Here is a 27,481-nt window from a genome sequence, read left to right on the forward strand (position 1 = left end):
TCATTTTGTAAACAAATACTGATCATGAAACCACAGAGCAACCAAGAGTCCCCCCTTCTTAGACACATCTGTAAATACAGCTTATTAACTGCAGTGCTCATTAAAAATTTAATCTTCCTTCTGTGGCTCTACAGTTCATTGAGAACCTTGGCCTTTTTTCAGTTCATTGAGAACCTTGGCCTTTCCAACAACAATCCACCAGCTATCACAATTTTTCTTATCCTGTACATCCCATTTTTTTGCAGATCCTCCATGACCCAGTTTATCCATGTGATTATCAGCAACCTCATCTTCTTCAACCCCCTGGCTTTACATCTAATATTCTTTTAGTTACTTCTACATGCCACACTCATTTCAAACAGCTCATGACTTTGCTTCCTCCTTCATCTTCCTGTTTTACTGGTTGAGCCATCAATTCTTCAAAGTGCCTTTCTTTCAAAGACACCTAACATTCCAGTACCTTTTGATGCCTGTGACAAAGTTTCCAAGGTTTATTGTAAGCACATGTCTTAGAAGTGTTTCATAAATCATTAATTTGGTGATCACGTTAAGAGTAGTGCACTGGTTATCTCACTGGACTCACATTCAGGAGGGCAGCAGTTCAGATTTAAGTCCAATCATCCAAATTTATGTTTTCCTTGATTTACCTAAATTTCTTATGGCAAATGCTAGGATGGTTCCTTTGAAAGGGCTTTCCTCTACTATCCTTCCTTGTTACTCCATCTCTAATGAACTCATTGTCGACATGATGTTAAATGCTAATTTTCTTATTAAGGGCCTTCAGTAAAATAGTTTTTTAATGCAAAATAGGCTCTGTTGGCTGCTATTAATTTATGTTCAATTTCATAAGAGGTGCCATAAATCCCAGATATTTAAACTGCTCAACTGTCTCAAAAGTATAATTGCCCAAAGTTATTAAGGAAGGCATGTTCTTCTTGTGTGCTCTCCCACCAGCCATACATTTTGTTTTATGTTAGTTGGTATTCAGTCGCTTATTCCTATGGACCTGCTCAATGTCGTCTTCATTGCCTTCTGAGTTCTTGCAACTATAGCTATGTTATAAGCATAAATGAGTATCTGCACAGCTTTGTACAAGCTAATTCCTCTGCTCTACAGGTTTGCGTCCCTCATGATCTTCTCCTAGGCAATATTAAAAATGAGACTGCCAGTGCATTTCCCTGCCTTACACTATCTTATATATCTAGTGAATCTTACATCATTCGAATATTGCAGTGCCAGTGTTGTTTAGAAACATGATGCAGTGTTTCTTCAGGCATGAGTGCATACCTGAAGGAGCAAACACTGTGATGACTACAGCCATTACAAATTACAATACATGTATTTGCAGTTGCAAATATGGGCAACCGTGAACTGTAAATACGAATGACGACAATGAAAATTTGTACTGGAACAGGACTCAAACCCAGACTTTCCGCTTATCGTGAGTGATTTGCATACCATTAGGCTATCTGAGCACCTCATTCTTTGTTATTCTCAGGAAACTTCACAATTTTAAGGAGGTCTTAGTTCAGTCAAGTGTCTCCCTGTCAGTGTCATTTGCTGACTGGTAGTTGATAAAAAATAAGTTATGCGTTCCAAATGCAAATTCAACTGTCCTTGCTGAAATTTTGCTTAGGTTGAAGATATGGTCTACTGTTGGTTTCCCTGGAAGAAATTCACATTATCTCTGAACAGTTGGGAGGAGGTAGTCAGACAGTATGTTGGAGAATACTTCATAAACCACATTTCATAATTCCTTGATAGTTGTCACAGTCCAACATGTCTTCTTTCTTGTACACAGGGCATATAATACCTTCTCTTCACTTGTGGAGGCATTTCCTTTCCATCTCATAATGAAATGACCAGCTTTAGGAAAATCTGTTCTAATGCCTGTCACTTTTCTTGAACAGTTCTGTAGAAATATTATCACTTTCTGGTAATGTACTGTTCTTCTATTTCTTCAAAGCAGTTTCTGCAAGAGTTAGTGGGACAGGATTTTCATCTAAATCATCCTTGCACAACTATGGGATCTTTTGCTACTAGTATCACTCTGGAGTTGAAGAGTTTATAAAAATGTTACTGCTATCTTTCACAAATCTCTTTCACCTCACCTATGATTTCCCATGTTTCATCCTTTACCAAGCTAGTTTTTGTAGTGAAGGGTTTCCAGGAAATATTTATTTTTCTATAATATTTCCTCACTTCATTCTGATTTCTAAGAAGCTCCAATTCATTAATGTTTGCTTTCACACACTCTTATATTTTCTTTGATGAACCCTCTTTTCACTCCCCCTCATTTCTTTATCTACTTCCATCACTGCTCTGTACTATTTAATTGTAACTATCTTGTATATGTGTCATTCTTTTCCTCTGTTGTTGTCATTGCTCATGGACAATTTGTGAAAATTGCTTTCATGGGAGAGCAAGACACAGTTTGGTACACAAGTGGTTCTGGAATAGCAATGAATCTGCACACATAACAGACCATGAAGAATTGCTACCAGATGGCATTGGAAACTCACCAGCCTTGGCACAGACTGTAGTTAAACGCATGACAACTTCAGATCAGACATGACATCTAGAACTGCACCAAGTCTTTGCAAGTCAAGTAAATGGAAAATCTGTCTAACAGTGTTAAAATCAATTCACCCACTCTCTGTGGGCATCCTATCCTCCTAATTGTAAATTTCAGCTGACTAGTTGCTTTTGTAGGATGGGAAGAGCAACAAAAAACTGCAAAATTTTCCACAAATAGTAGTCATTGCACTGGGCTTCTTATCATGGTCATAATAATAATTAGGGCAATAGAATATAGGTGTATACTACTTAAAGAGACACCATTCTCCTGCTCAAATCTGTCAGAGAGCACTTTGCTGTAAATAAACACTGCAATAGGAAGAATTGTATGAGTGTAAATAGGCATCTACAGAAGCCCCATTCATGGATCTATCCAAGAAAATTGTGCTCCAAAGTAATACCACATACCTTACCTGTGTTGAAAAATATCATTCTGAAAAGCTGTTTCTGTGGGAAAGTGTGCCGCATGAGCACTTCCAGCAGGGTCAGGTTAACGCTGGTGGATCTGTGTCTACTGAACCCACACTGGTGTGGCAAAGGAGATTTAAGGTCTCTATGATGCAAACCAGATGATAGTTTTCTATATGCTCCAAGAGTACAATAATTTGTGGTATGTATTTCGTCAGTTCTTCAAAAAATCACAAATGTGTAATAGCCAGTAGAAACTCATCAAAAAATTGAAACTGGTATCTGGATACAAGGTAATTGAGCTGTTTTCCAACAGGCTACGACTGCAAATTATATGTTCAAAACATACATTTTTGAGAGATTATCCTTTGTGTACACCCAGAAAAAAGCAAAAATTGATGAACATGTAGAATTAAACCAAATACATCACAGCAGCTAAGTGGTTAAAACATAAGCATAAATCCGGACATCTGCTTAACAATGTACTTTAGTCACCATTGCTGTTATTGTTTAATGCTTTTCTTATGAGCCACACTTTATGTGCTAACCACCATTAAAGTGTGATTTTAGGCTTGATGAGAGAATCAGAGATGTGGAAAATTAATTTACTTCCCCAATTGGCATTACATGCTTACTAGAAGTCGGCTTAGTGAATTTCTGTACACTGTGTAAAATGTAAATTTGAAAGAAAGCTCAGGTGTTACTCTTTCTTCGTGCCCTCTATCACTACTGCCAATCTTCATGATCTACATTGTGTGGTGTGCCTGGTGCAAAGTATTTACATGAGTAATTTATGTGGTTGTTGTAAATGTTTCCTGTCACATTTGAACATTAAAGGCTTTAAAAAGTGCTACTGCAAAACCCTAGTTCTACTTCTGTGTGACATCTCTGTCACAGCACATCATCTGCACAAAAAGTATATTTTCAGCACTCCACAAAATGTTTTCACCCCCACCTGCAGTCCCATACTGAAGGGCCACTTGCACTCTTCAAACATACAGCAGGTGAGCTCATATAACATGCGTTAGTGTGGTATGGTGGCTGTGCTGACTGTTGGATGACTTGACAAGTCGCAAACCAATAAGAGTTCACTAGCTGGAAATGGGCGACACTTCCTCAATTATGACTGAGCATATTCTAAAGACTCAAAGTATTTGAATTTAAAAGATTGATGATTGATATTGTTTCTGAATACAGTACATTGGATATAGATACAAAAAGATAAAATTGAGTTATAAGTGCCACAAGAAAAGGTGGTGGGAGCATCCCATCATCACGTATTGGCTCTGTCCGCAACACTTTCCATCGACTGTCTTGTTTTTCCATTATCGCTGCAACTTAGCAGTGGTTGTATCATAATTGTGAACTGAAGCTAAATGTTGTTGCAAGCTGTGTTGGCACCACAGATCAGTGATTATGTCACCATTTCTTCTCTTACATCTCCCCTCTCCACAATGGTCTAAAATATTTCCTTAATTCTGCTACCACCCATGGTGCAAAACATCTGTCTTTTGAGCAGCTTATAACTTGTCCAGATACATCAAATGTCAATACGAAGAAAACAGGATGAAGTCAGGCGAGATGTCAAGTAAGAACTTAGAATCAAGGTAAACGTTAATAGGAAGATACGTAAAACTGAGAAATTTTTAGCATTGATCTTATGGGTTTTCCACAAGGGCTACAAATGTATGGTGTAGAAGTGCAAAAAACATAACATCAGAGAATGTAAAATTGAAGTTCCACTGTGTTAGCAATGGACCTAATGAAATGTAATACCTGTAGAATTTCTCTGGTCGAATTCCAGAACTCTGGGCCCTTACTCTTATGCCACTTTCAAATTAAAACAGTTCTCTCCTTTAGTTCATTCTGACGGAAAACACATCCTGGATATTAATGGACTGTACTTAATAGTTCTATACCCTTGGCTTCAATATCTGTTGTTAAACAGTGTGTGTTCACATTTTGTATAGGGCAGTTTAAAGCATATTTTTAATGTGCTGAACAGAAACCCACAATCTGCATTTTAAATTACAGAGAATCTGGCTTATATAATTCTTTTGAGATAATTTTAGTAGCGTGGCCATTGAATAAGCTCACCATAATTTATAAATAAATTGTTTACTTGAAATAATTTACTTACACACTTTTTAATTTTCCAGTTCCAGGAGGACCTCCAACTGACATACAATGTACTTCATTAACGTCCCACAGCATTTTAGTTTTGTGGTCAGCACCACTCCCCAATGAGATAAATGGGATTCTCTTGGGTTACCGGATAGTGTACCGTGCACTGTCTACTTGGGATGGTAAGTAACACCACTAAAACATGTACCTAGTTTAGTTTCTGCAGTTATGATTTTGTAATAAGCACTGATTTCTTTTTAACTTTTGCAGTATATGCTACCTGAATACTAATTTTAAAATAAGTTCAAATTATTAATACTTGATAGACCAACTTTTGCATGATTAGAATTGTTAGTAGATATTTCCCTATTCAGTTTTACACACAAAATCTTCCCAGTTATAGTAGTTCCATAATGTTTATCACCAAGTTACTCACATTACATATTGGTGTGAGGTGAAATTCTGAGAACACTCCAAAGCATATGGAGTTCCTCAAGGCTCAATCTTAGGTCCGCTATTGCTCTTCATATACAGGGTGTCCCATTTATCTTGACCACCTTAAATAAGTGTTTTTCAATATGCAAATTACAAAATGTTTCAAGCGAATGTTCTTTAGTCATTAGTGGGACACCAGTCAGCATGATTGCCTTCATTGTAGCTTTGTTTTTTACAAAGATATGAACAGCGGTATGACTTTTTTAAATGGCACCCTATACTTTTTATTCAGTAATTCATTGCCTCTCCTAAAGATCTATTCAGAAATGTATTACAGTGTACCATTCACTGAAATACAATATTATTAATTACTTAACTCTACACTGACTTTGAGCCCCAGATGACAAACTCATCGACTTGCTGGAGTTGTCAGAAAACAAATGAAAACCAAGTAAAAACATAACACAAAATTGACTTTGACTCTCCTGCACCATTGCTCAGGAGTAGAACATTCAAAGGTGCTCAAAGTGTTGACCCTGGTCACTGATACACTGGTGCACTCATTGAATGAAAGAAATATTTACTGCTTCCAGTGTTGCCTGCTGAAGAGAATTACAATCAAACACAATAGGTTCCTGTATGTCCTCTGGAGTTGTTCGAATGTCACAACAGACAACATCTTTAATGAATCCCCAAAGAAAAAAGTCCAGAGGATTTAAATCAGGAGACCTAGCAGGCCAAGTAACTGTTCCTTTTTAACCAATCCATCTGGCAAGATACCTCCAGTTAAGAACATGACGTGCATGCAAGGCATTATGAGCTGGACATCCATCATGTCAATACCACATAAGCATTCTGGTTCGTAGTGGCAGTTCATCCAGAAGAGGAGGAAGAATTCATCTGAGGAAGTTGGCATATGCTGTGCCATTTAGACTACCATTGATGAAATAAGGGCCAATAATTGTAGTACCAAGCATCCCACACCAGACGTTAACTCTTCATTGACTCTGATGTTCCACCTGTCTAGGCCATCCTAGGTTGTTGCTGGACCAATGATGCATGTTCCTTCTATTTACCCGTCCTTTGCTTGAGAAGGAACATTCGTCGGTAAATAGAACATTGGAGAAGTAGTTCGGGATGGCAAGGATTTGCTGCTATGCCCACTGACAGAACATCTACATCTACATCCATACTCTGCAAGCCACCTTACGGTGTGTGGCGGAGGGTACCTTGAGTACCTCTATCGGTTCGCCCTTCTATTCCAGTCTCGTATTGTTCGTGGAAAGAAGGATTATCGGTATGCTTCTGTGTGGGCTCTAAGCTCTCTGGTTTTAACCTCATGGTCTCTTCGCAAGATATATGTAGGAAGGAGCAATATACTGCTTGACTCTTCGGTGAAGGTATGTTCTCGAAACTTTAACAAAAGTCCGTACCAAGCTACTGAGCGTCTCATGATTCTGGAAATCGTTCACATGCAATTCTCGATGTAGGTGTACATGGTAAGGGTGGAACCAGTGACATGTAATGTACACTGGTTTTAGGAATGCCAATCTCATGTTCAATCTGTCGTGTGCTTACATGTCGATTCATAGCAACAGAAGCAAGAACAGTAACTTCAGCAGCTTCATCTGTGGCCATAGGTTTGTTTGATCAGTGTCGCAGAATATTTCAGAGATGTTGAAAGAATTAAACTGGCAGATTCTTAAGGATAGACAGAAACTATCCTGAGAAAGTCAAAGTTTCAAGAAGTGGCAAAAACGATGACTGTAGTAATATACTTCTACCCCATACATATTACTCCCATAGGGATCATAAGGACAAGATTAGACTAATTACAACACGCAAAGAGGCATTTAAACTGTCATTCTTATTGCACTCCATATGTGAGTGGAATGGAAATAAGCCCTAATAACTGGTACAGTGGGACATAAGGTCTGCAATGCACTTCACAGTTGCTTGCAGAGTGTAAATGCAAAAGTAGATATTTTTATTTCAAATATTGTATGTTTTGGGAAGTGTTCATCAATTCAAAATTTCTTATATTTTTTCGTAGTTGCCATGGTACTAGTAAATAAACAAATTCTTATAGTATTGAGAATGCAATCAGTAGTGGAAGCGTACTCTACAGTTCTTACTGGGCTAGTGTTTAGTGTGTACTGAATATTCTTCCCACACCAGGAACCGAATCAGCTATTTCCAAACACATCTGATGTATGGACTTGCAAATTCCGGTGCATCTGAATTGAGACATTTATAGTCCGAAAGATTTCTTAATAAACATTTACCGAACAACAAGACCTTCCAAAGAATATATCAATGTCTTGTGTAGGCAGAGTCTTTTGGAAAAAGGCAAATAGTGTTAGAACACCTAAGTTAAAAGACTGAGTACATTATCACACTCAGGACAATAATGGCAGCAGTACTAGAGAAATCAGAAACTGAGAATGTGAGTCATGTGATAGTGTGAAAAGTGTTACAAGAGTGCTCAGGATCAACACTTTCTGGCTGTTCACTGATGAAGCTAAGTTTACCAGGAATGGAGTGCAGAATTTTCACAACATTCTTGTATGGGCAGATGAGAACGCTTTAGTAGTTGTGGGAAAAAAGCATCAACAACAGTTTAGCAATATATGGGCAGGCATAATTGGGGACAGATTAAGTGGACCTTTCATTTTCTACTGGACAGTTAATTTTTAATGGAACATCTAATGTTTTGATGAAGAAATTTCACTACACTTATGTCAGGACATGTGGCTCATACGCTATACGACACCACCTCATTTTGCTTTTCAAGTAAGGACAATGTTAAAACAGTGTTTCCCAAAGATATAGATAGGTCAAGGGGCAGAAACATCTTGGCTTGCTTGATCTGCTGATTTCAATCCACTAGATTTTTATTTTGGGGAGCATTTGCAGATATACTGTATTCAAGACCTACAGCAAAATTTGACGTTCTTCACCAGATACAGCAGACACCTGGAATATAAGAATGAGTTCGACAATCCATGATATTGCGGTTAGGATCTTGTTTCAGAGCTAAACATTTTGAGCATTTCATTTAACCATCAGAAGACAATACTTGAAAAGAAAAAATACCACAGAATCAAACTGGAAATTAGAAACAAAAGGATAGAAGTGAAGCAAACATGTAGCAACAAAAAAATTATCTGTAACTAAGAAAATAGAGAACTGACAATATACTTCTTTGCAAGTCCTGTATCCATTCCTCAGAGATTTCCCAGATATTAGTTAATAACTCTCTGTACAAAAGTTTCAATTTTTTAACCACTTTCATTAAGGCAGTACAGTATGGCTTGTAATAAAAAATGAGGCCAGTCTTTTTATTGTGCCTATCTGCAACTCAGCATCTTTGCTGTATTGTGAGTAGCAATCTATCCTTTCCATAATACTGTCATTATTCCATCCAGGATTAACCACTGTTTGATTTTACCTCTTAACCTGTATTCATAAGATAGAGGTTACTTAAACCCACAGTTATTGATGGACATAGCTGATGTTCTGGTTGTAGCATTGGTTCTAATTTGTGTTATGATCAATGCAAAAAGCAACAGCTGTTTGTTAAATGCAGTAATCAAAGTGTAAATTTGTACACTACTGCTGTTTGGAACCAGGATGTAAAGCTTGTAAGTCATCCTTGAATCACAAGTAGCAACAATGAAATGTGGCTGCTACTTCATAACCAGGACTCTGAACAATTATTTAGAAGTTTTCATCCAGCCTCCATATTACCTTGCTGAAATTCAGTTAACTGCATTATGTGCACTGATACCAGTGGGACATGTTTACAGTTTTTGTTGACTTAACAGATTCTTCGAAACAGCAGAGCAACCTTCCATGCATTCATTTTTCACTAGGGTAATTAGTGGAGTCAAATAATTTACATGCATGCTACTTATCACTATTTAAAATGCCAAAGTTTAGCTGAATGAATCTGTTAATGGCGAAGACATTTTGCCAGGAATCTGCATAAGTTGCAGTAATGGACACATTCCTTACAGGAGACACATAACTTCACTTATTTTAAAAAGATTTATGGTCAATGACATACAAAATTACTCTACTTTGACTCCTAAACAATGTCTTCCACAATCATTTACATGCATTTCTGTTCCTTTTTTTCCAGACCTTCAAACAATGGAAGAACAAACATCAGAAAATAAAATTGAACTGCTGGACCTCATACCTTTCTGCAATTATAGTATAGAAGTGAAAGCCTACACTCGAAAAGGAGATGGTGCAGCAAGCAACCCAGTTTTCTGTCGAACACAAGAGGATGGTACATTGTTTTCAGCTATTTAACTATTCTGTCTTGTATTGCTATTTTGCAAATGAATTACTGTTTGAGACCTCCGTATTTTCTACGAGTCAATTCTATTTGAGCAAGTAACACTCATATTAACAAATATCACAAACAAAATTGTCATTTATTTAATATCATACATTCTCCTCCACAACTTATTCAGCAATTTCTCACTTTATTTAATTCAGTAAGTACTGTCTTTATATGTTATTTTATTGTAAAGTTGCTATGGACAATTTTTATAACGCCATACGAAACCAAAATCTAGTTTACATTATGACTAAGACAAAAAGACTTAATCAGCAAATGGTGTCAGCACATTTCTTATTGGGAACTTTGGACTACAAGGGCTTGTGGGGGGGGCTGGTAATGGAAAGTATGAATAGAATAAAAAATCTGCTTCAGTCAATAGTAACTTCTTACTATTACTAGAGTGTAATAAATAAGAAATTACTGGCAACAGATGTAGATTTTTTATTCTATTAATATGTTCCTCAGTGCAGGTGTTTGACTGATCATTTATTTAATACTGGTAAGTATACAATAAAGCAAACACATTTTGCTTGACTAACACCATTTTTCCATGTAACTGCTGTTTTCTTTTTTTGTTCATCTTCACTGTTGTGAATCTTTCTTGATAGAGATCCAAATGCATTATTCCTCAATAACTACATGTGAGTAGATGCAAATCCTGCAGAAATCATGGAAGCAAGGCATTAGGTTCACTTCATCATCAATGCATGTGCAGGAATTATGGATAACTATACACTATACCAAACAAATTAAAATTAAGAAGTGCTGCTTATCACTCACTTTTGCATGACAGATTATGCATATTAAAGGGGAAATAGAAAACCCTTGGTTTTATGCACAATGGGGTACAAACCTATTTTCCACATCTCTTTTTATGGTACCTAACCCTGAGTCTTTTTAATAAGTGCAGTATGTGCAGTGTGGCTACATGAACCTTTTTTTAAAAAAAAAATAAAATAAAATAAAAAAAAAACACCTGGTAATTCCAGGTTTTCCCTTGTAAGTATTACAGATTTCCAGGTGAATATATTTCTTTCTTTCTCATATCATCACTACAGAAATTAATAAGTGATTGTCCTCGCCTACAAGGGAAAGGAACTTATAGCATAAAATGTTTGGAGTGTTGTGTATGCCTATAGATTCGGAAAAACAGTACTGTTATAGGAGATTTAAAATGAAGCAGTTAAGAGGCCACTCACAACAAAACCAAAAATATTAAAGTAATAGAAATCTACTTAAAATTACTCAGGCTTATACAACATAATACAATTTTCTACAAATAAATAAATAAATAAATAAATCAAACACTTTAAATGTTATTTTCAATAACAAGTAATGTGTACTTACAATTTAAATGTTTCAGTTATGCTGGTCCCAAGGATTTCTTGTAACATTCAAGTCCCAACTCGAAACACATAAAATATCTATTTAGAAAGTTGGCAGAGGAGCAAACTTTTAAATTTTTCCTATAATTTCACTGTTTATGAAACAAATGCACTGTCATGAAGGCAGTTATCTAATTTTCCAAAGCCTTTATTTGTTCTTCAAGTGCAAACACTTCTCTTGTAGCACTTTCTAAGATTTTCAAACACTTTGATTCCGACTCTTTCACTTCCAAGTCTCTTTTTTTTTCCTTTTTTTTCTAAAATGCTCTGTTCCTCTGCAAGGTATTGTTTTTTGAGTTGATTATAATGTTCCACATAATGTGAGTGTACATTCCTTGTGCTGTGAATAAGAGATTTTGGAATATCTAAGTTTTCGATGTTGCCTGTATTGGACACAGCATCATATATTTGGCTATGTTTAACAACTGACTTCTGCGTCATGTTTTCAAAGAGGCATTCACCATTAATTGAAAAGCCCTTTTCAATGTTAGCATTTACATGGGAAAGACTAATTTCATGACAACCATCAAGTTTTGGTATTTATCATTAAGGATATCCCACTAGAAATAATCATCTCTTTTTTCAGAATTGTTGTGTCCTTTAAAAGAACTGATAGCGCGTGGTAGCGAGTCAGATTCTCAAATTCATGCCTTAAATTATCTGCTGCAGTTCCATTTGGGTGATTACTTTCTGTGAGAATACAAAGCAGCTTATCAAGATGTGTTTTTGCCAAACATGTTGGACACAACTGAACCTGGGTCAAGACATGTAACTGCAAGTGTTAGTGGGTAGTTGAAGGGTGACTTGTTATTAAGTTTCATGTCAAATGTTTGAAGACTTGTCTTACATTCTTGTCAAAACTTAAGAATATTGACAGTTCTTACAACTGAACTGGTTTTCTTTAATTCTTTGTGGGGATCAAAATTTAGAATTACGCTTTTTTGCCGGTGACAGTTTTTTTTTCTTCCTTGGTAGCAGCTAAGTTGATTCATGTGCTTTTTTAAAAATATCTCTGGCTTCATAAAATGTCCTAATACTACTTTTACTGTAGATACCAAAGCTGTGTGCAGAAATCGAGTTAACAGAACATCTGTCTGGAACATTTGGAAAGGTTCGATATCGCAGACTAATGCTTGAAAAAAGCAAGTTTGGCACACAGCAGTGGATTATTAATGAACATACTCACCAACACAAAATTTTGCTCTTTGGTTCATTCTTATCCTTCTTCACACTCTCAAGAAATGTCTTCATGTTTGGTGTTGTATCAACTGTTCTTTGAGCAAATGAGGAATTCTCCAGCCATCTAATACAACAAATTCTTTTTGGAAAAACATTGGAGCCTGAGTACTGAGTATAGTCTACTCTCCTGGTTGGGACATACTTGAAAAAAATTATACAAGGCTCTAAAAAATAATGCATTGTCCCAATGTGTTGCCTTGATTGCATCTTTGAAAGCATTATGCACATAATGAAGCTACCAATAACTAGCTGTTTCAACCCTGCTGAATGTGCATTATATTCTTTCAGAAACAGCCAATTCACATTTGGCCCATCCGTTGAAATCTGGAGAATCTTTCCCTTTGGTAAGTTTCTTGTCACATCAATGCAAAGAAGATAAAATGTCATAAGCTCTGGTATGACCAAGAAAACGGGAAGTAATTTATCTTGTTGTTATCCTTTTTTATCTTCATCCCAAAATCTTTTATTTACATCCATTTGTGTGCTTCCACAATTTTATTTATTCAGTGATTCGTCAAAACCAAGAACAGTATAACTGGCTTTCATCAGCAACCCGAGTGACTTTTGATTAAAATAAGGCACAATTCCAAATATAAAAACATATCTTATCTTACCTTGCTTAAGTTGCATCTTGTTAGTTATAGCACTAACTTTACATATTCTTGAGATTACAGCAACATCCTTTTCAATCTCCTGAAGTGACTTGAGTGTCATAATTGTTTCAACACACCAGAGAATTTCTGGCATCATTACACCTTCTTTTAATAAAAATTCCACAAGTTCGCTTGGAAGATTTACTGTTGAAGGTAGCAGAGATACTTTATTCTGAAGACGATGATACTGAAGTATGTGACTCAGAATTAGTAGATGATAGAATAGCAGTTGACATTTTTGGCTGAAAAAAACACTTCAAGGGGACACGATGTTCTCTTACTTAGAGCAAGATTTGTATGCTTTTCCCTGTCATGCAGATAAAATGTGCCTGACACTCTGTATTACTTAAAAGTATTTGGCTACGGCAGTAACTACACTAAAGTAGGTTCATGCCAGTCCTGTAAATTTGTGTGACTTTTCCAAATACCTTCATAAAATGTCTTGAAATTAGACACTGTAGCACTATTAATTGTAAAAGAAGAATAAAATGCCTGCATCATTCTAAGACACACACACACACACACACACACACACACACCATTCTCGTGTTTACACACACTGTCACAGGGAACATATTACTGATCGAAACATGTTTCCTGCAGCATTTCATGACATGCTTCCAACTTTGTTTCTGGTTTCTTTCTACGCTGGTGGCAATGATTTCTTGCAATGTATTCCCATCGTCTGCAACACTATTTATCATATAGTTTTCGTATTGTCTCCTATGTTTTGTCTATTGATGAAGAAACTGTAATGATACATGTTAGTGAACTATTAATACTCTAAGAAAGTTCATGGAAACAAAGTAAAAGGTCTTCTTGTTGTTGATGGACAAAAACATACTAGAGAACAACTGGCAGTAATAACTTGCTATAGCAGCTCAATATCTGAAGATGGCTCTGGTTTTTGCAAGTTCACTTGGATGTCATCCACCAATTTTGAATTCCAAATAGTACCTGAAATTAGAGGGGCATTGGTGGAAGTCCTCAAGGTTTGTGTAACAATAATTAAATGAGAAACATCATTAAATATGCATTATTATCCGATCTTTATTCAGTTGGTTTGATTCTGCATAAATAATCAAAAATTACTTCCTCACGAGTGTTGTTCTTTTCTGGTATGCTTATGGATGTGACAGAAGAGTGATCATAGCAGCAATTCTCTGCAGAATGCCCTTTTTGAGCTGTTCTTTTACTGCTTGCTTCAAGCATTCATCAAGCAGATCTCAGCCTGGTGCCTACCGAGATATGTAACAATTTGATGGTCATCTGCATTGACCACTCCATTTAAAAACTTTTTTTTTAAAAAACTCACTACAACAAGCAAAATTTAACACAATTTGGCTCTGTGCACCAGACACATTGCAATATGTAAACATGCACTAGTGCTTTGCAGCGATGAGTCAGTAACATGTATTGTCCGCCTAAAAAACTGTTTGCTTCGATCCCATTGCTACGGATGTTTGTTTCCACATTTCAAAACAGGTTTCAAAATGGTGTCCACAAGCAGCAACCAGAAATATATTTTGAAAACACATTTCAGGCTCAGTGAATATGCACCTTCAGAACTCATAATGACCTTGAACCCTATTTATTGCTTTTTCATTAATGCAGAACAGTAACTATCTTTCTTAACATCAACAACTTAAACAAACTGTTCCAAAAACATACACATTTAACCACAAGCAGAGAACATAATAGAGGGTAATTAACTAAATACTGAGAAAAAAGAAAAGAAAAAATGTAAAATAAGATCAAATCAGCGTGAATGAGATTTAAATATGTGTGCTGAGATATCAATGTGAATGTAGAGCTACCTAGTTTCGTGTTTACATACAGTAACCTACTTTATCAGTTTTAGTTTATATGAGACACATAACACATTTTATGTTGACTTCAGATCATATGTTGAAAAAGCATATTTGGTAAGGTTGGCTGTGGAAACACCTTGTAAACATGTAATATTGATTGATTTTTATTTGGTCCCTTTTGATTACATTTTGTATAAAGTGTGTACTTGTAATATAAGACAAGTCAATTTAAACCTACTTTCTTGCAATATTTAACCTATTTATTACAATTTAATACATCAAAGTGGTAATGCTTATATAATGTTGCTTGTGTTTTTCACTCATTTTTTAGGTCCTGGAAATTATTTACATACTACATTATACTCGTACTTACATTTTTCTCTCAGTATTCATGTTCTCAGGTTATTTACATATCATAATATGTCCAATTAGTTACAGCACTTCTATATCAGTAATAGTAACATTGTTCATTCATTGGTACATACACTCTACTAAACTATAAAATTCTTTTTCCATTAAATAATCATTTAAAAGTTTTTGGAATGTCTTTTTACTCACATTGTCCTGTAAACTTTTTGGAAGGCACTTCATGAGTCTGACACCCAAGTGTCGAGGACCTTTTTCAGCAACTCTCAGTCGTTGTTGTATAGTTCTCAGCTGGCCTTTATTTCTTGTTTCTTATGTATGAACGTCTGCATTTCTTTCTAGTACTGCATATCCTTTTATTAATGATATTATTGTTTTGCAAATGTATAGAGATGGAAATGTCAGTATTTTTAGACTATGGAAGACAGTTCTGCACGAGTCTCTTTGTTTCTTGTGTAAGAGGGTCCTAACAGCTTTCTTTTGCAATGTAAATATTCTTTTTGTACTTTTGCTGCTAGAATTTCCACAAACAGTAATTCCATGTTGTAGGTACGGCTCAAATAGAGCACGGTACACTGTACATAGAAGCTCTTTGTTGGCATAAAGTGCAAGATGATTCACAACAAATATTGCAGTGCTTAATTTACAGAAAACATTATCCACATGTTGACTCCACTGGAGCTTACTGTCAACTGCAACCCCCAAAAATTTACTAGTGTTATCTTCTTTCAGTCTTGTTTCATCTATGAATATATCTATGTGTTCTTCCTTTTCTCTACTTGTAAACACCATGAACACTGTCTTTTTTAGATTTAAAATTCATCTAGTTTCTGTTTCCACATACTGCTCTCTGCTGCTGATGTATGATTTTATCCACTTGGCTGCATGTCAACAAAAACCAAAGCTTTCAAGTTTTTAATAAGTGAAATGTTGTACTGAAAACACTATTTTTACGTCAATTTTTTTACTGGAGCATATTAACTTCTAAGAAAACATTTATTTAACAATACACTTGTTGCAATGCTGCAATGCAAGTCTCTGTTCCCTTTGATTGGACATTGGTGTCAACATTGGCCAATATTTATGATATGATGCTGACACATTCGAGACAACTTTCAGTTTAACTCATATGCAGCCAAAATAAACATATATGATGCATCGATTGTGGCCAGTGCATTTGTGGTTCTGAGTGTTAATAATTATACTGTGTCACTGAAAAACAAAAAGAAGGAAAACATATAAAAGAAGATGGTGGGCTGTAAGACTTCACATTTTGAAATCAGTAAGTTTTAAATAAGGTATAAAATTGAACACAAATACACCCATAAATGTATTTCTTTCTGGTAAAGTTCAATTAACTCAAGCACTCCACTATTCCTGAAAAGGTGGTATGAAGAATTCTGCCTGGAAGTACAAGTGACATACAGCCAACCTCAGGTTTCGAAACAAGAGGCAAAACTACATAGTGACAATGTGTGGTCACCATATCGATACTAGCTACAACACCCTTTGATGTTTGGTTGAAATACTGATAATAAATGAAGCTGTACAAAGATTGTGGCCAATATTCATATAAGTATAGCTTTGAAAGATTAGGTATTTTAAAATTTGTGGTTTATAAAGCTTGATAAAATTAAATTACAATGCTAAGTTAAAAACACTGAATTCTCGGGATTTTATGAAGTTCCTGAAATCCCCTGAGATTTCCCTGATTTTTTTCTGGTAAAATGTAATTCCCAGAGAGTTCCAGGTTTTTCAGAAGAATTTCCACCCTGATTTGTATACCATGCACATGATCTAAAAATAGTCATGTGTGTCTGCACAGGCTCATGATTCTTTGGGAAGAAGGACTGAAGGATGTGTAAAAATTAGTGGAAACCACATTGAACATCTCCTGTATTGTCAACAAAACAAATGGCTATCATGGGATAGAATGTCTCATAACACAACAAGAATTTGTTTTTGGACTTATTTTTATTGGGCCTTCACTACGATCTTTTGTGTATATGTGTGGTACTGCGCAGTAAACATTCAATTGGAAATATGTATTTAGGGCACTTACAGCATTTCATATATCTTTACTAATTATGTAACAGAAGTAAATTTATTACAACTGAAAAGTATTTTAAACATAATAATTCTACTACATTTTGTAGTTTCTGGATGTACTTATAAGTAGTTCTAAACAGTTGAATAGAATAAAAGAGACACGCTATAATGTCATGCCATATACCAGTAAGTAAATAGCCTACACTATTTTCAGCTGTGGAACATTCTGTTGCCAAAGTTTTCCTTTTGAATCTGTTCTCGAGAATTTAAGTTCTGGGTTATCCAGATCAACAGTAAGTGCCACTCATTTGCAGTTGCTGCCACTATCTTTCCAGTGTTGAAATCGAATTCCACATTCCATCTGCTGTTGTTGTTGCTGTGGTCTTCAGTCCAGAGAATGGTTTGATGTAGCCCTCCACATTACTCTATTCTGCACAAGCTTCTTCATCTCCAAGCAACTACTACAACCTACATCCTTCTGAATCTGCTTAGCGGCCAAAGTGGCCGAGCGGTTCTAGGCGCCAAGTCTGGAACCGCGCGACCGCTATGGTCGCAGGTTCAAATCCTGCCTCGGGCATGGATGTGTGTGATGTCCCTTAGGTTAGTTAGGTTTCAGCAGTTCTAAGTTCTAGGGGACTGATGACCTCAGAAGTTAAGTCCCATAGTGCTCAGAGCCATTTGAATCTGCTTAGTGTATTCATTCTTGGTCTCCTCTATAGTTTTTACCCACCACACTGCCGTCCAGCACTAAATTTGTGGTGTCACTGCCATATACCACACTTGCTAGGTGGTAGCCTTTAAATCGGCCGCGGTCTGGTAGTATACGTCGGACATGCGTGTTGCCACTATCAGTGATTGCAGACCAAGTGCCGCCACACGGCAGGTCTAGAGAGACTTCCTAGCACTCGCCCCAGTTGTACACCCGACTTAGCTAGCAATGGTTCACTGACAAAATACGCTCTCATTTGCCGAGACGATAGTTAGCATAGCTACATTGTTTGCTACGACCTACCAGTTACTATTGATAGTGTTATCTATGTACCGTCAAAACCGACGTTCGTCATTAATGGATTAAAGTTAAGTATTCCACCAGCTATGTCCGTTTTTCTAAATTCTAATTTCCTTGTCCTGTTCCAGACCTCACGCCAGCCTGCGTGAGCTAAATCCTCTAGTAACACGGAGTTGGCTCTCCTGCCAACCACACCAAAATTGGTGATCCCTTGATGCCTCCTCAGAACATGTCCTACCAACTGACCCCTTCTTCTAGTGAAGTTTGTGACCTTCACCTGCTTTATTATCTCATTGATAGTCTTCGGTGTTGGCATACTGTGTTGTTATACTAATTGAAAAATGGGGGGTGGAAGTTCAACACTGATTACTGTAAATGATGTAGCCAGCAGTTGCATAGTTGCATTTCATAGTTCTTTACTGTAACTGTTCACAACCCCTCCCCCCCCCCCCCCCCCCCAATATTACACAGTTATATGGACAATTAACCATTGGCAAATTTTGATAAGCAGGCAAACATCGGCATACTGCTACAACAGTTTACTGTTGAATATCTATGAACAGTAAAATCCAAACCACACAGTTCACAGTTCTTGAAGAATAATACAGTACGTATTGAACAGACACTGTCATTCTTTTAACACATAGCCTATTTGTGTTACATTATTTCACAGTTAAGTTGATGTATTGTTGTTGATTTAACCAATATGGGTTCCTCATGTGAATATCAGCTACGGGCTGACTGTCTTGGGACCAAAACTGGGCCTTTATATATCATAATAATAATAGGTACTGAAACTATACATTGTTTGATGTTTAATTTACAGAAATTACAATCAAAACATCAGTCATTAAATTAACTGAATACATTGACAAATTAGTTCTTTTTCAGTTTCTTCTACCACGAGGGTTAGGCCGAATTATTTGTTTAAATGATGAAATTAACAGATATAGTTATACAAACAATACTTTCGACAAAACTGGTAATTAATTTGGAATTAATTAAGGGCTGGCTTTGCTATTACGTTTTCAAATAGGGCCAAATAAATACTTAAAGAATGCCAGTGTTTCATCTTCCAAATGTTTACAATTAGTACAGTATTCATAAGTCAACAATAGAATTTAAGTCATGGAACAATTAATGATTTCACTCTTTAATGAAAGATATTAATTAGGAATAGTCCAAATAAATCATGAAATTAATTACACAAAACTAAGCACGAAATTAGATATAGTGCTATATTCTCTAAAACTGAGGGCTAACCTTTGTCTCTTATGAATATGCAGATTATACTGCTGTATGTTAATGATAATTACTCAAAAATAAAAAATAAAATGGATTTAAGGAGTCAGGTGGGAAAACAAGAGAGGAAGTAAAATGATCCCAGCCTGCTTCATCACAAGTTGTGCCACAAATTCCTCTCTCCCCAATTCTATTCAGTACCTCCTCATTAGTTATGCAAACTACCCATCTAATCTTCAGCATTCTTCTGTAGCACCACATCTTGAACGCTTCTATTCTCTTCTTGTCTAAACTAGTTATCATTCATGTTTTACTTCCACACATGGCTACACTCCGTACAAATACTTTCTGAAATGACTTTCTGACATTTAAATCTATACTCAATGTTAACAAATTTCTCTTCAGAAAAGCTTTCCTTTCCATTGCCAATCTAAATTTTATATCCTTTCTACTTCAACCATCATCAGTTATTTTGCTCCCCAAATAGCAAAACTCATTTACTACTTTACCTGTCTCATTTCCTAATCTAACTCCCTCAGTAACACCTGATTTAATTACACTACATTCCATTATCCTTGTTTTGCTTTTGTTGATTTTCACCTCATATCCTCCTTTCACGACAACTGCTCTTCCAGATCTTTTGCTGTCTTTGACTGAATTACAACTTCTTCGGCAAACTGCAAAGTTTTTATTTCTTCTCCATGGATTTTAATTCCAACTCCAAATTTTTCTTTTGTTTCCTTTACTGCTTGCTCAATATACAGATTGAATAACATTTTGGGGTAGGCTACAATCCCGTCTCACTCCCTTTCCAACCACTGCTTCCCTTTCACGGCCCTTGACTCTTATAACTGCCATCTAGTTTCTGTACAAACTGTAAATACCGTACTGTTCCCTGTATTTAACCCCTGCCACCTAAAGAATTTGAGAGTATTCCAGTCAACATAGTCAAAAACCTTCTGTAAGTCTACAAGTGCTAGAAACATGGGTTTACCTTTCCATAATCTATCTTCTAAGATAAGTCGTAAGGTCAGTATTGCCTCACGAGTTCCAATATTTCTACAGAATCCAAACTGATCCTCCCCGATGTCGGCTTCTACTAGTTTTTCCATTTGCCTCTAAACAATTCGTGATAGTACTTTGCAACCATGACATTCCACCTATGAAGTCCTAAATACAGCTTTCTACCTTACTGACAAAAAATGTATGTCGTTGTTCACAAGTTTGTTACTGGATTAACTTTTTACATTTTATATTATAGCTTATTTCCAAGCACTATGTGTGCGCATGCGTGCCTGCCCACAAACACACACACACACACACACACACACACACACACACACACACACACACACACACACACACACACACCGAGAGAGAGAGCTGAATTCTGGTGTCTTCCTAGTGATGTGCACAGCTATTTATTTTATCTTTATGATCTGCTGATTGAAATTATATGGTCTTTTTATGTTGTAGAACAAAAGAAAGCAAAACTGGAAAGTGCTGACACTTTTCAAATACACTCATCAATAAAAGTTTTGCATTACCTTAGTTCTGAGAGTGCCGGAACCTGTACAGAAAATTGAAACAGAGATCAACATAAACATTATTTCCATGGTTTTTATTGCACATGAAAAACACACATTGCATTTTATACCACCATACAGCTAGACCTCCAGAGGTGGTGGTCCAGAATGCTGTACACACCGGTACCTCTAATACCCAGTAGTGCATCCTCTTGCACTGATGTATGCTTGCATTTGTTGTGGCATACTATACACAAGTTCATCAAGGCACTGTGGTCCAGACTGTCCCACTCCTCAACAGCGGTTTGGTGTAGATTCCTCAGAGTGGTTGATGGGTTACGTTGTCCATAAACAGCCCTTTTCAGTCTATCCCAGGCATGATCAATAGGATTCATGTCTGGAGAACATGACATGGGCGATGTCATTATCCTGAAGGAAGTAATTCACAAGATGGGCACAATGGGGGTGAGAACTGTCGTCCATGAAGACGAATGCCTTGCCAATATACTCCTGATTTGGTTGCACTATCGGTCAGAGGATGGCATTCACGTATCATACAGCCGTTACGGCATCTTCCATGACCACCAGTGGCGTACATTAGCCACACATAATGCCACCCCGAAACAGCAGGGAATCTCCACCTTGCTGCACTCGATGGACAGTGTGCCTAAGGCTTTCAGCCTGTATGGGTTGCCTCCAAACACGTCTCTTACGATTGTCTGGTTGAAGGCACACGCGGCATGCATTAGCGAAGAGATCGTGATGCCAATCCTGAGTGGTCCATTCGGCATTTTGCTGGCCCCATCTGTACCATGCTGCATGATGTCATGCTTGCAAAGATGGACCTTGCCATGTACGTTGGGAGTGAAGTTGCGCATCATGCAGCCTATTGCACACGGTTTGAGTCATAAAACAATGTCCTGTGGCTGGACGAAAAGCATTACTCAACACAGTGGCATAGCAATCAGGGTTCTTCCAAGCCATAATCCGTAGGTAGTGGGTGTCCACTGCAATAGCAGCCCTTGGGTAGCCTGTGTGAGGCATGTCGTCAACAGTTCCTGTCTCTCTGAATCTCCTCCATGTCTGAACAACTTCACTTTGATTCACTCCAAGATGCCTTGTTGAGAGCCCTCCCTGGTACAAAGTACCATGATTAAACCACGTTATTGACCATTTAGGCATGGTTGAACTACAGAGAACACGAGCTGTGTACATCCTTCCTGGTGTAATGACTGGAAATGATTGGCTGTTGGACCCCCTCTGTCTCACAGGCGCTGCCGATGCATGGTTGTTTGCATCTTTGGATGGTTTTAGTGACATCTCTGAACAGTCAAAGGGACTGTGTCTGTGATACAGTATCCACAGTTGACACCTATCTTTAGGAGTTCTGGGAACCGGGGTGATGCAAAACTTTTCTTGGTGTGTGTATAATATTTTAAAAAATTTCGTGAATTAAATTAATTTGCATTTTTTTTCATAACCAGTCACACATAAATGTTTGTTTTATGATATTTAGACTTACAGTGTAATTTATTCCAGTTCCAACTGAACCAGAAGATATAAAGGCACTAATAATGGATTCCAGAACAATTCTTCTTTCCTGGAAGCCTCCCAGATATCCTAATGGAAGAATCAGAAAATACAAGGTGTACGTGAAGTCACTGGATGGTGTCAGCCTGGTCTGTATTGCATGTTATCCGCTAAATTACGAACATTATTAAACAAACTGGTCTCAGTTAACATTTGTAATGAATGCCTTACCAACACTTATTTCTTCTTTATGTTCAGACAAGTTCCTCTTTGAAATTATGTTGCTGCTCCTTACTTCAGTGAAGTAAATAATTACATATATTTAGCTATACAAACTGTAATTCCTTCTAAGCTTAGATAAATATTTCTGTTGTATGGGAATGACAGTCCTCTTTTAGTTACTAAATGTCATATAAAATTACTTCATCTTTTTCTCCTTTCTGTTTGTTGTACAGGAAAGAGATCAATATGATTTGCCCTCAGAACAGACCTATTATAGTATTAGCCACTTGGTTGCACATCACAGATATGAGTTCTGGGTGACTGCCAGTACTATTGTTGGTGAAGGAAGTTCATCAAGGCATGTTGTGCAGTCAGCAGTTAACCATGTCCCTGCTCGTATTGCCTCATTTGGTGGACATGTCATAACTGTCTGGAAAGAAGAGCTCAAGTTGCCATGCATAACAGTTGGACAACCAAATCCACACATTCAGTGGAAGAAAAAGTAATAAATCTTCAACAGTTTTACATCAAATCATATATTCACCATTAAGGTGAAATAAAATTAGATATACAGCCATGTAATAATGCAGAGGTCTCATATTTTGACAGTGCCAAAAGAATCCACGAGGACAACCATTTGCAAGTAAATTCTGAAGGCACACTTCATATAGCCTCCGTACAAATTACGGATGCTGGGAATTATTCATGTTCAGCTGAAAATATTTTTGGGAAAGAAGAAATCCAGTATATTGTTTCGGTGCAAGGTAAGTTAACAATATGGACAGTCAACATGGCATAATGCAATATTCTCATAATGCATTATAAACAAGACTGAGAGCTGGGTGACAATAATGTTTTAAAATTTTTATATGAAGAACATATGAATCACGGCAAGAATGATTGCTTACCTGCCTCTGTGCATGCTGTGATTGATCTAATCTCATCTTTGTGACCCTCCTCTAAGTGTTATATAGTGTGTTGTAATATGCTCCAAGACTAATCACTTAAGGTTAGTTCTACAACCTTTCTAATTAAGTTTTCATGGGATAGTTTGGATCTCTCTTCAAGCATCTTCTTAACACTCTCCCAAGGGTTGAATGAAACTATGACCATCCTTGCAGCCCGTCTTTGTACCTGTTCAACATCCCCTGTTAGTCCTAATTGGCATGGGCCCCACACTTAAGTATTATGCTAGGATGTGTAGCATGAGTGTTTTATATGTAGTCTCCTTTCTAGGTTGAGTGCATTTCTCTAGTATTCTTCCAATGAACAGCAGTGTGCCACCTGCTTTACCTACAACTGAGATAACATGAACATTCCATCTCATATCCTAGTTAATTGTTGAACCAATGTGTTTGTACGAGTTGACCAATTCAGCTGTAACTCACTGATGTTAAAGTCATAGGATATTACATGTTTTCATTTTGTGAAGTACACAGCCTTATATTTCTGAATATTTAAATCAAGTTGCCAATCTTTGCATATCTTGAAATCTTATCAAGATCAGAGTGAATGTTTGTGCAGCTTCTTTCAGACAGTACTTCATTGTAGTTAACTGCATCATCTGTTAAAAGTCTGAGGTTATTATTAATACTGTCTGCAAGGTACTTAATATACTACATGAATAGCTAGGCTCCAACAAGCTTCCCTGTGGCACACATGAAGTTACTTTACATCTGTTGATGACTCTCCATCTAAGATAACTTGCTGTGTCCTACCTACCAAAAAATCCTGAATCCGGTTACAGATTTAACTTAGTATCATTTATGATCATACTTTTGATGATAAGCTTAGTCAAATGCCTACCAGACATCTGCATCCACCTGTTTGCCTCTATCCATGGCTTTCACGATATCTTGTGAGAAAAGTGCAAGGTAGGTTTTGCATTATAAACATTTTTTGAATCCCTGTTATTTGGCATGGATGAAGGCATTCTATTCAAGATGTCACATTAAATTTGAGCTCAGATTATGTTCTAAGAGTCTACAACAAATACACATCAAGGATATTGGATGAATTAGGCATGGTTTTTGTGTCAGGAATCTATAGTAGATTATAGCTAAATGATGGGTTAACTCAACCATAGTTTTAGTATAGAATCTTTGATAGAGATGCCATCAAGCACTGGTGCTTCATTTAGATTTAACGATTTCAGCTGTTTCTCAGTGCCATTGGCACTAGTATCTGTTTTACTCATCTTTTGTGTAGTATGAGGATGAAACTGGGGTAATACTCCTAGATTTTCATTTGTAAAGGAACATTTGAAAATGGAGTTAAGCATTTTCACTTTTGCTGAGCAACAGAACACTATCACTGGTGCCACAAACAGCCTTTACATATGAGAAGAATTTCTTTGGATTTAGTGAAAAATCATTTGACAATATTCTGATACAGTAATCACTGACGGTTTCACATATTGCTCTCTTGACAGTTAAATGTGTTTCATTCAACATCTCTCCATCTATATGCCTTTGCTTTGTTTTACATCAATCATGCAGTAGGCTCTGTTTCTTTAACAGTTTCTTTACTTTGATTGTATACCATGGAGGGTTCCTCTCACCATGAACTGCTGTATTGGCGACATATATTATGCTGCAATATATTTTTTTTTTTTAAACTTGAGCTGTACTCCCTCTTCATGCTCCTGTCCTAGCTAAAAGTTTCAAGTTTCTCATGTGGAATGAGAACACTACTTCTTTATCTAATTTACTGAACATATATCCTAAATCTTTCTGCTTGTTTCAGTTGCCCTTTGTACTTTTGTAGTCATGATTGCTACTACTCCCTCATGGTTACTGATACCAGTTTGAATGAGGACATCTTCAAAGAGATCAGGTATTTTTACTGCCATCAGATCTAAAATATTTTCATCATGAGTGGAATTCCAAAGCATCTGTCCTAGGTACTTTTCAGATAAAGCATTTACTAATGTTTCACAGAATGTCTTGTACCATCCACCACTAACAAAACTGTAAGTATCCGAATTGATTGTAAGATGATTAAAGTCTCCTCCGATGACTACAGTATGACTGTGGAATTTACATGTTACTGAAAAGAGGTTCTCTCTAAAGTTTTTGGTTACATCATAAAGTTAGTCCGGTTGTCGATAGAAGGCTCTAAATATAATTTTATGACCACCTCTGATAATGAAACTTGCTGAAACCATCTTGCATGAAGCTTCAATTTCTGTCTCAGCACATTCGACATTCCTGTCTGTTGCAACAAATACACCACCTCCATTCCCCATTAGCCTATCCTATCAATATATGCTTATATATTCTACAAAAATATCACTATTGCCAACTATGGATTTTAACCAGTTTTCTGTACCTAGTATTTTGTGAGCTTCACTGTTTTACAGGAGTGTTTCAAACTATGGCGCTTTATTGGGAATGCTTCGACAGTTAACCACTAGGATTTTACACTGATACTTCCAGGTCTCCTGCAGCCATAGTTTTCTAGACTGAATGAAGAGTTGCCTGTTCCAACAAGTTCTTGTTTGCACCCTACACAGTCACCTGGGCAGCAACTTCTGATGTGTAGTGCACATCTGATCCATTTATGGGGACTCTACAGTTCTCAAAAATATGGCACAAGTCGAGGAAGTCATGTACCAGCTTGCCTTGGGATTTTCTCAGTCTCAGTTTCAGGCATTTCATTCAATTCAGAACGAGGAGGCTAGAACCTAGTCTAGGGACTATGCTACCAATTGTGTGCCTCACTGAAACTCCATGAACAAGGCTGGCATTCTCTGCCAGTCACTGGAATGATCCAAGTATGACTTTGGAATCCAAGGCATTACTTGCCTCAATATACGACACAATCTGCATGTGATTACACACTGTTCCCTCAATGGTCAGCTTCCCCTGGTAGGCGAGTGGTGAGCGTGACGGATTGTCATACCTAATAGCCCAGGTTCAATTCCCAGCTGGGTCAGGGATTTTCTCAGCTTAGGGACTGGGTGTTGCGTTGTGCTTATCATCATCATTTCATCCCCATCGACACGCAAGTCACCAGAGCTGTCTCTTCAAATGTTGAATGAGGCCCAGGCACACACACTGAGAGCACATGGTGTTGATTCCATTCCCTTGCTGCCATTCCCTTAATGGGTACCACTATTAACTGCATGTTTCAACTGCTGATGATTAATAAACCCTTACCCTTTCCTATTTGCCTGCCCTTGACATGGTATTCATCATGTTTCCCAGCAGATGATGTGAGACTCAATGACTCATTTCTTGTTTCAGTGTTTCATCAGTATGTAAGATATTACTCATATTGCTGTCATGTCCAGATACTGTAACAATTAGTTGGTGTATCACAAATTTTGCAAAAAAGTATTTTTATACGCTAAAGAAATGACTTACAAGAAAGATCTTTCCATTATGTGAGAACTATATTAGCTTTTCAATGAAAATTTAAAACTGTTTCATAGAAAGTGCACAAGTAATCACACTTTTTTTGAAATACAATGATGTTAATCACAGGGTTAAATATGTCATCTTAATAATAAGTATATGTATTGTTAGCCTAAATATGTACTTGCAAAGA

General features: G+C 36.9%; 1 protein-coding gene across 1 annotated transcript in view; it reads left to right on the plus strand.

Moving 5' to 3' along the window:
* Window positions 1–27,481, plus strand: part of LOC126335916 (Down syndrome cell adhesion molecule-like protein Dscam2) — a 217,596-nt gene that overhangs the window by 113,814 nt on the left and 76,301 nt on the right. Inside the window, exons 11-15 of the mRNA XM_049999389.1 lie at window positions 5,145–5,291; window positions 9,689–9,841; window positions 22,718–22,857; window positions 23,164–23,432; window positions 23,540–23,694. Of these exons, the coding sequence (XP_049855346.1) occupies window positions 5,145–5,291; window positions 9,689–9,841; window positions 22,718–22,857; window positions 23,164–23,432; window positions 23,540–23,694 (864 nt within the window). The remainder of the gene's footprint in view (window positions 1–5,144; window positions 5,292–9,688; window positions 9,842–22,717; window positions 22,858–23,163; window positions 23,433–23,539; window positions 23,695–27,481) is intronic.

Source organism: Schistocerca gregaria, chromosome 2 (genome assembly GCF_023897955.1).
Source record: "Schistocerca gregaria isolate iqSchGreg1 chromosome 2, iqSchGreg1.2, whole genome shotgun sequence".
NCBI classification, from domain to species: domain Eukaryota; kingdom Metazoa; phylum Arthropoda; class Insecta; order Orthoptera; family Acrididae; genus Schistocerca; species Schistocerca gregaria.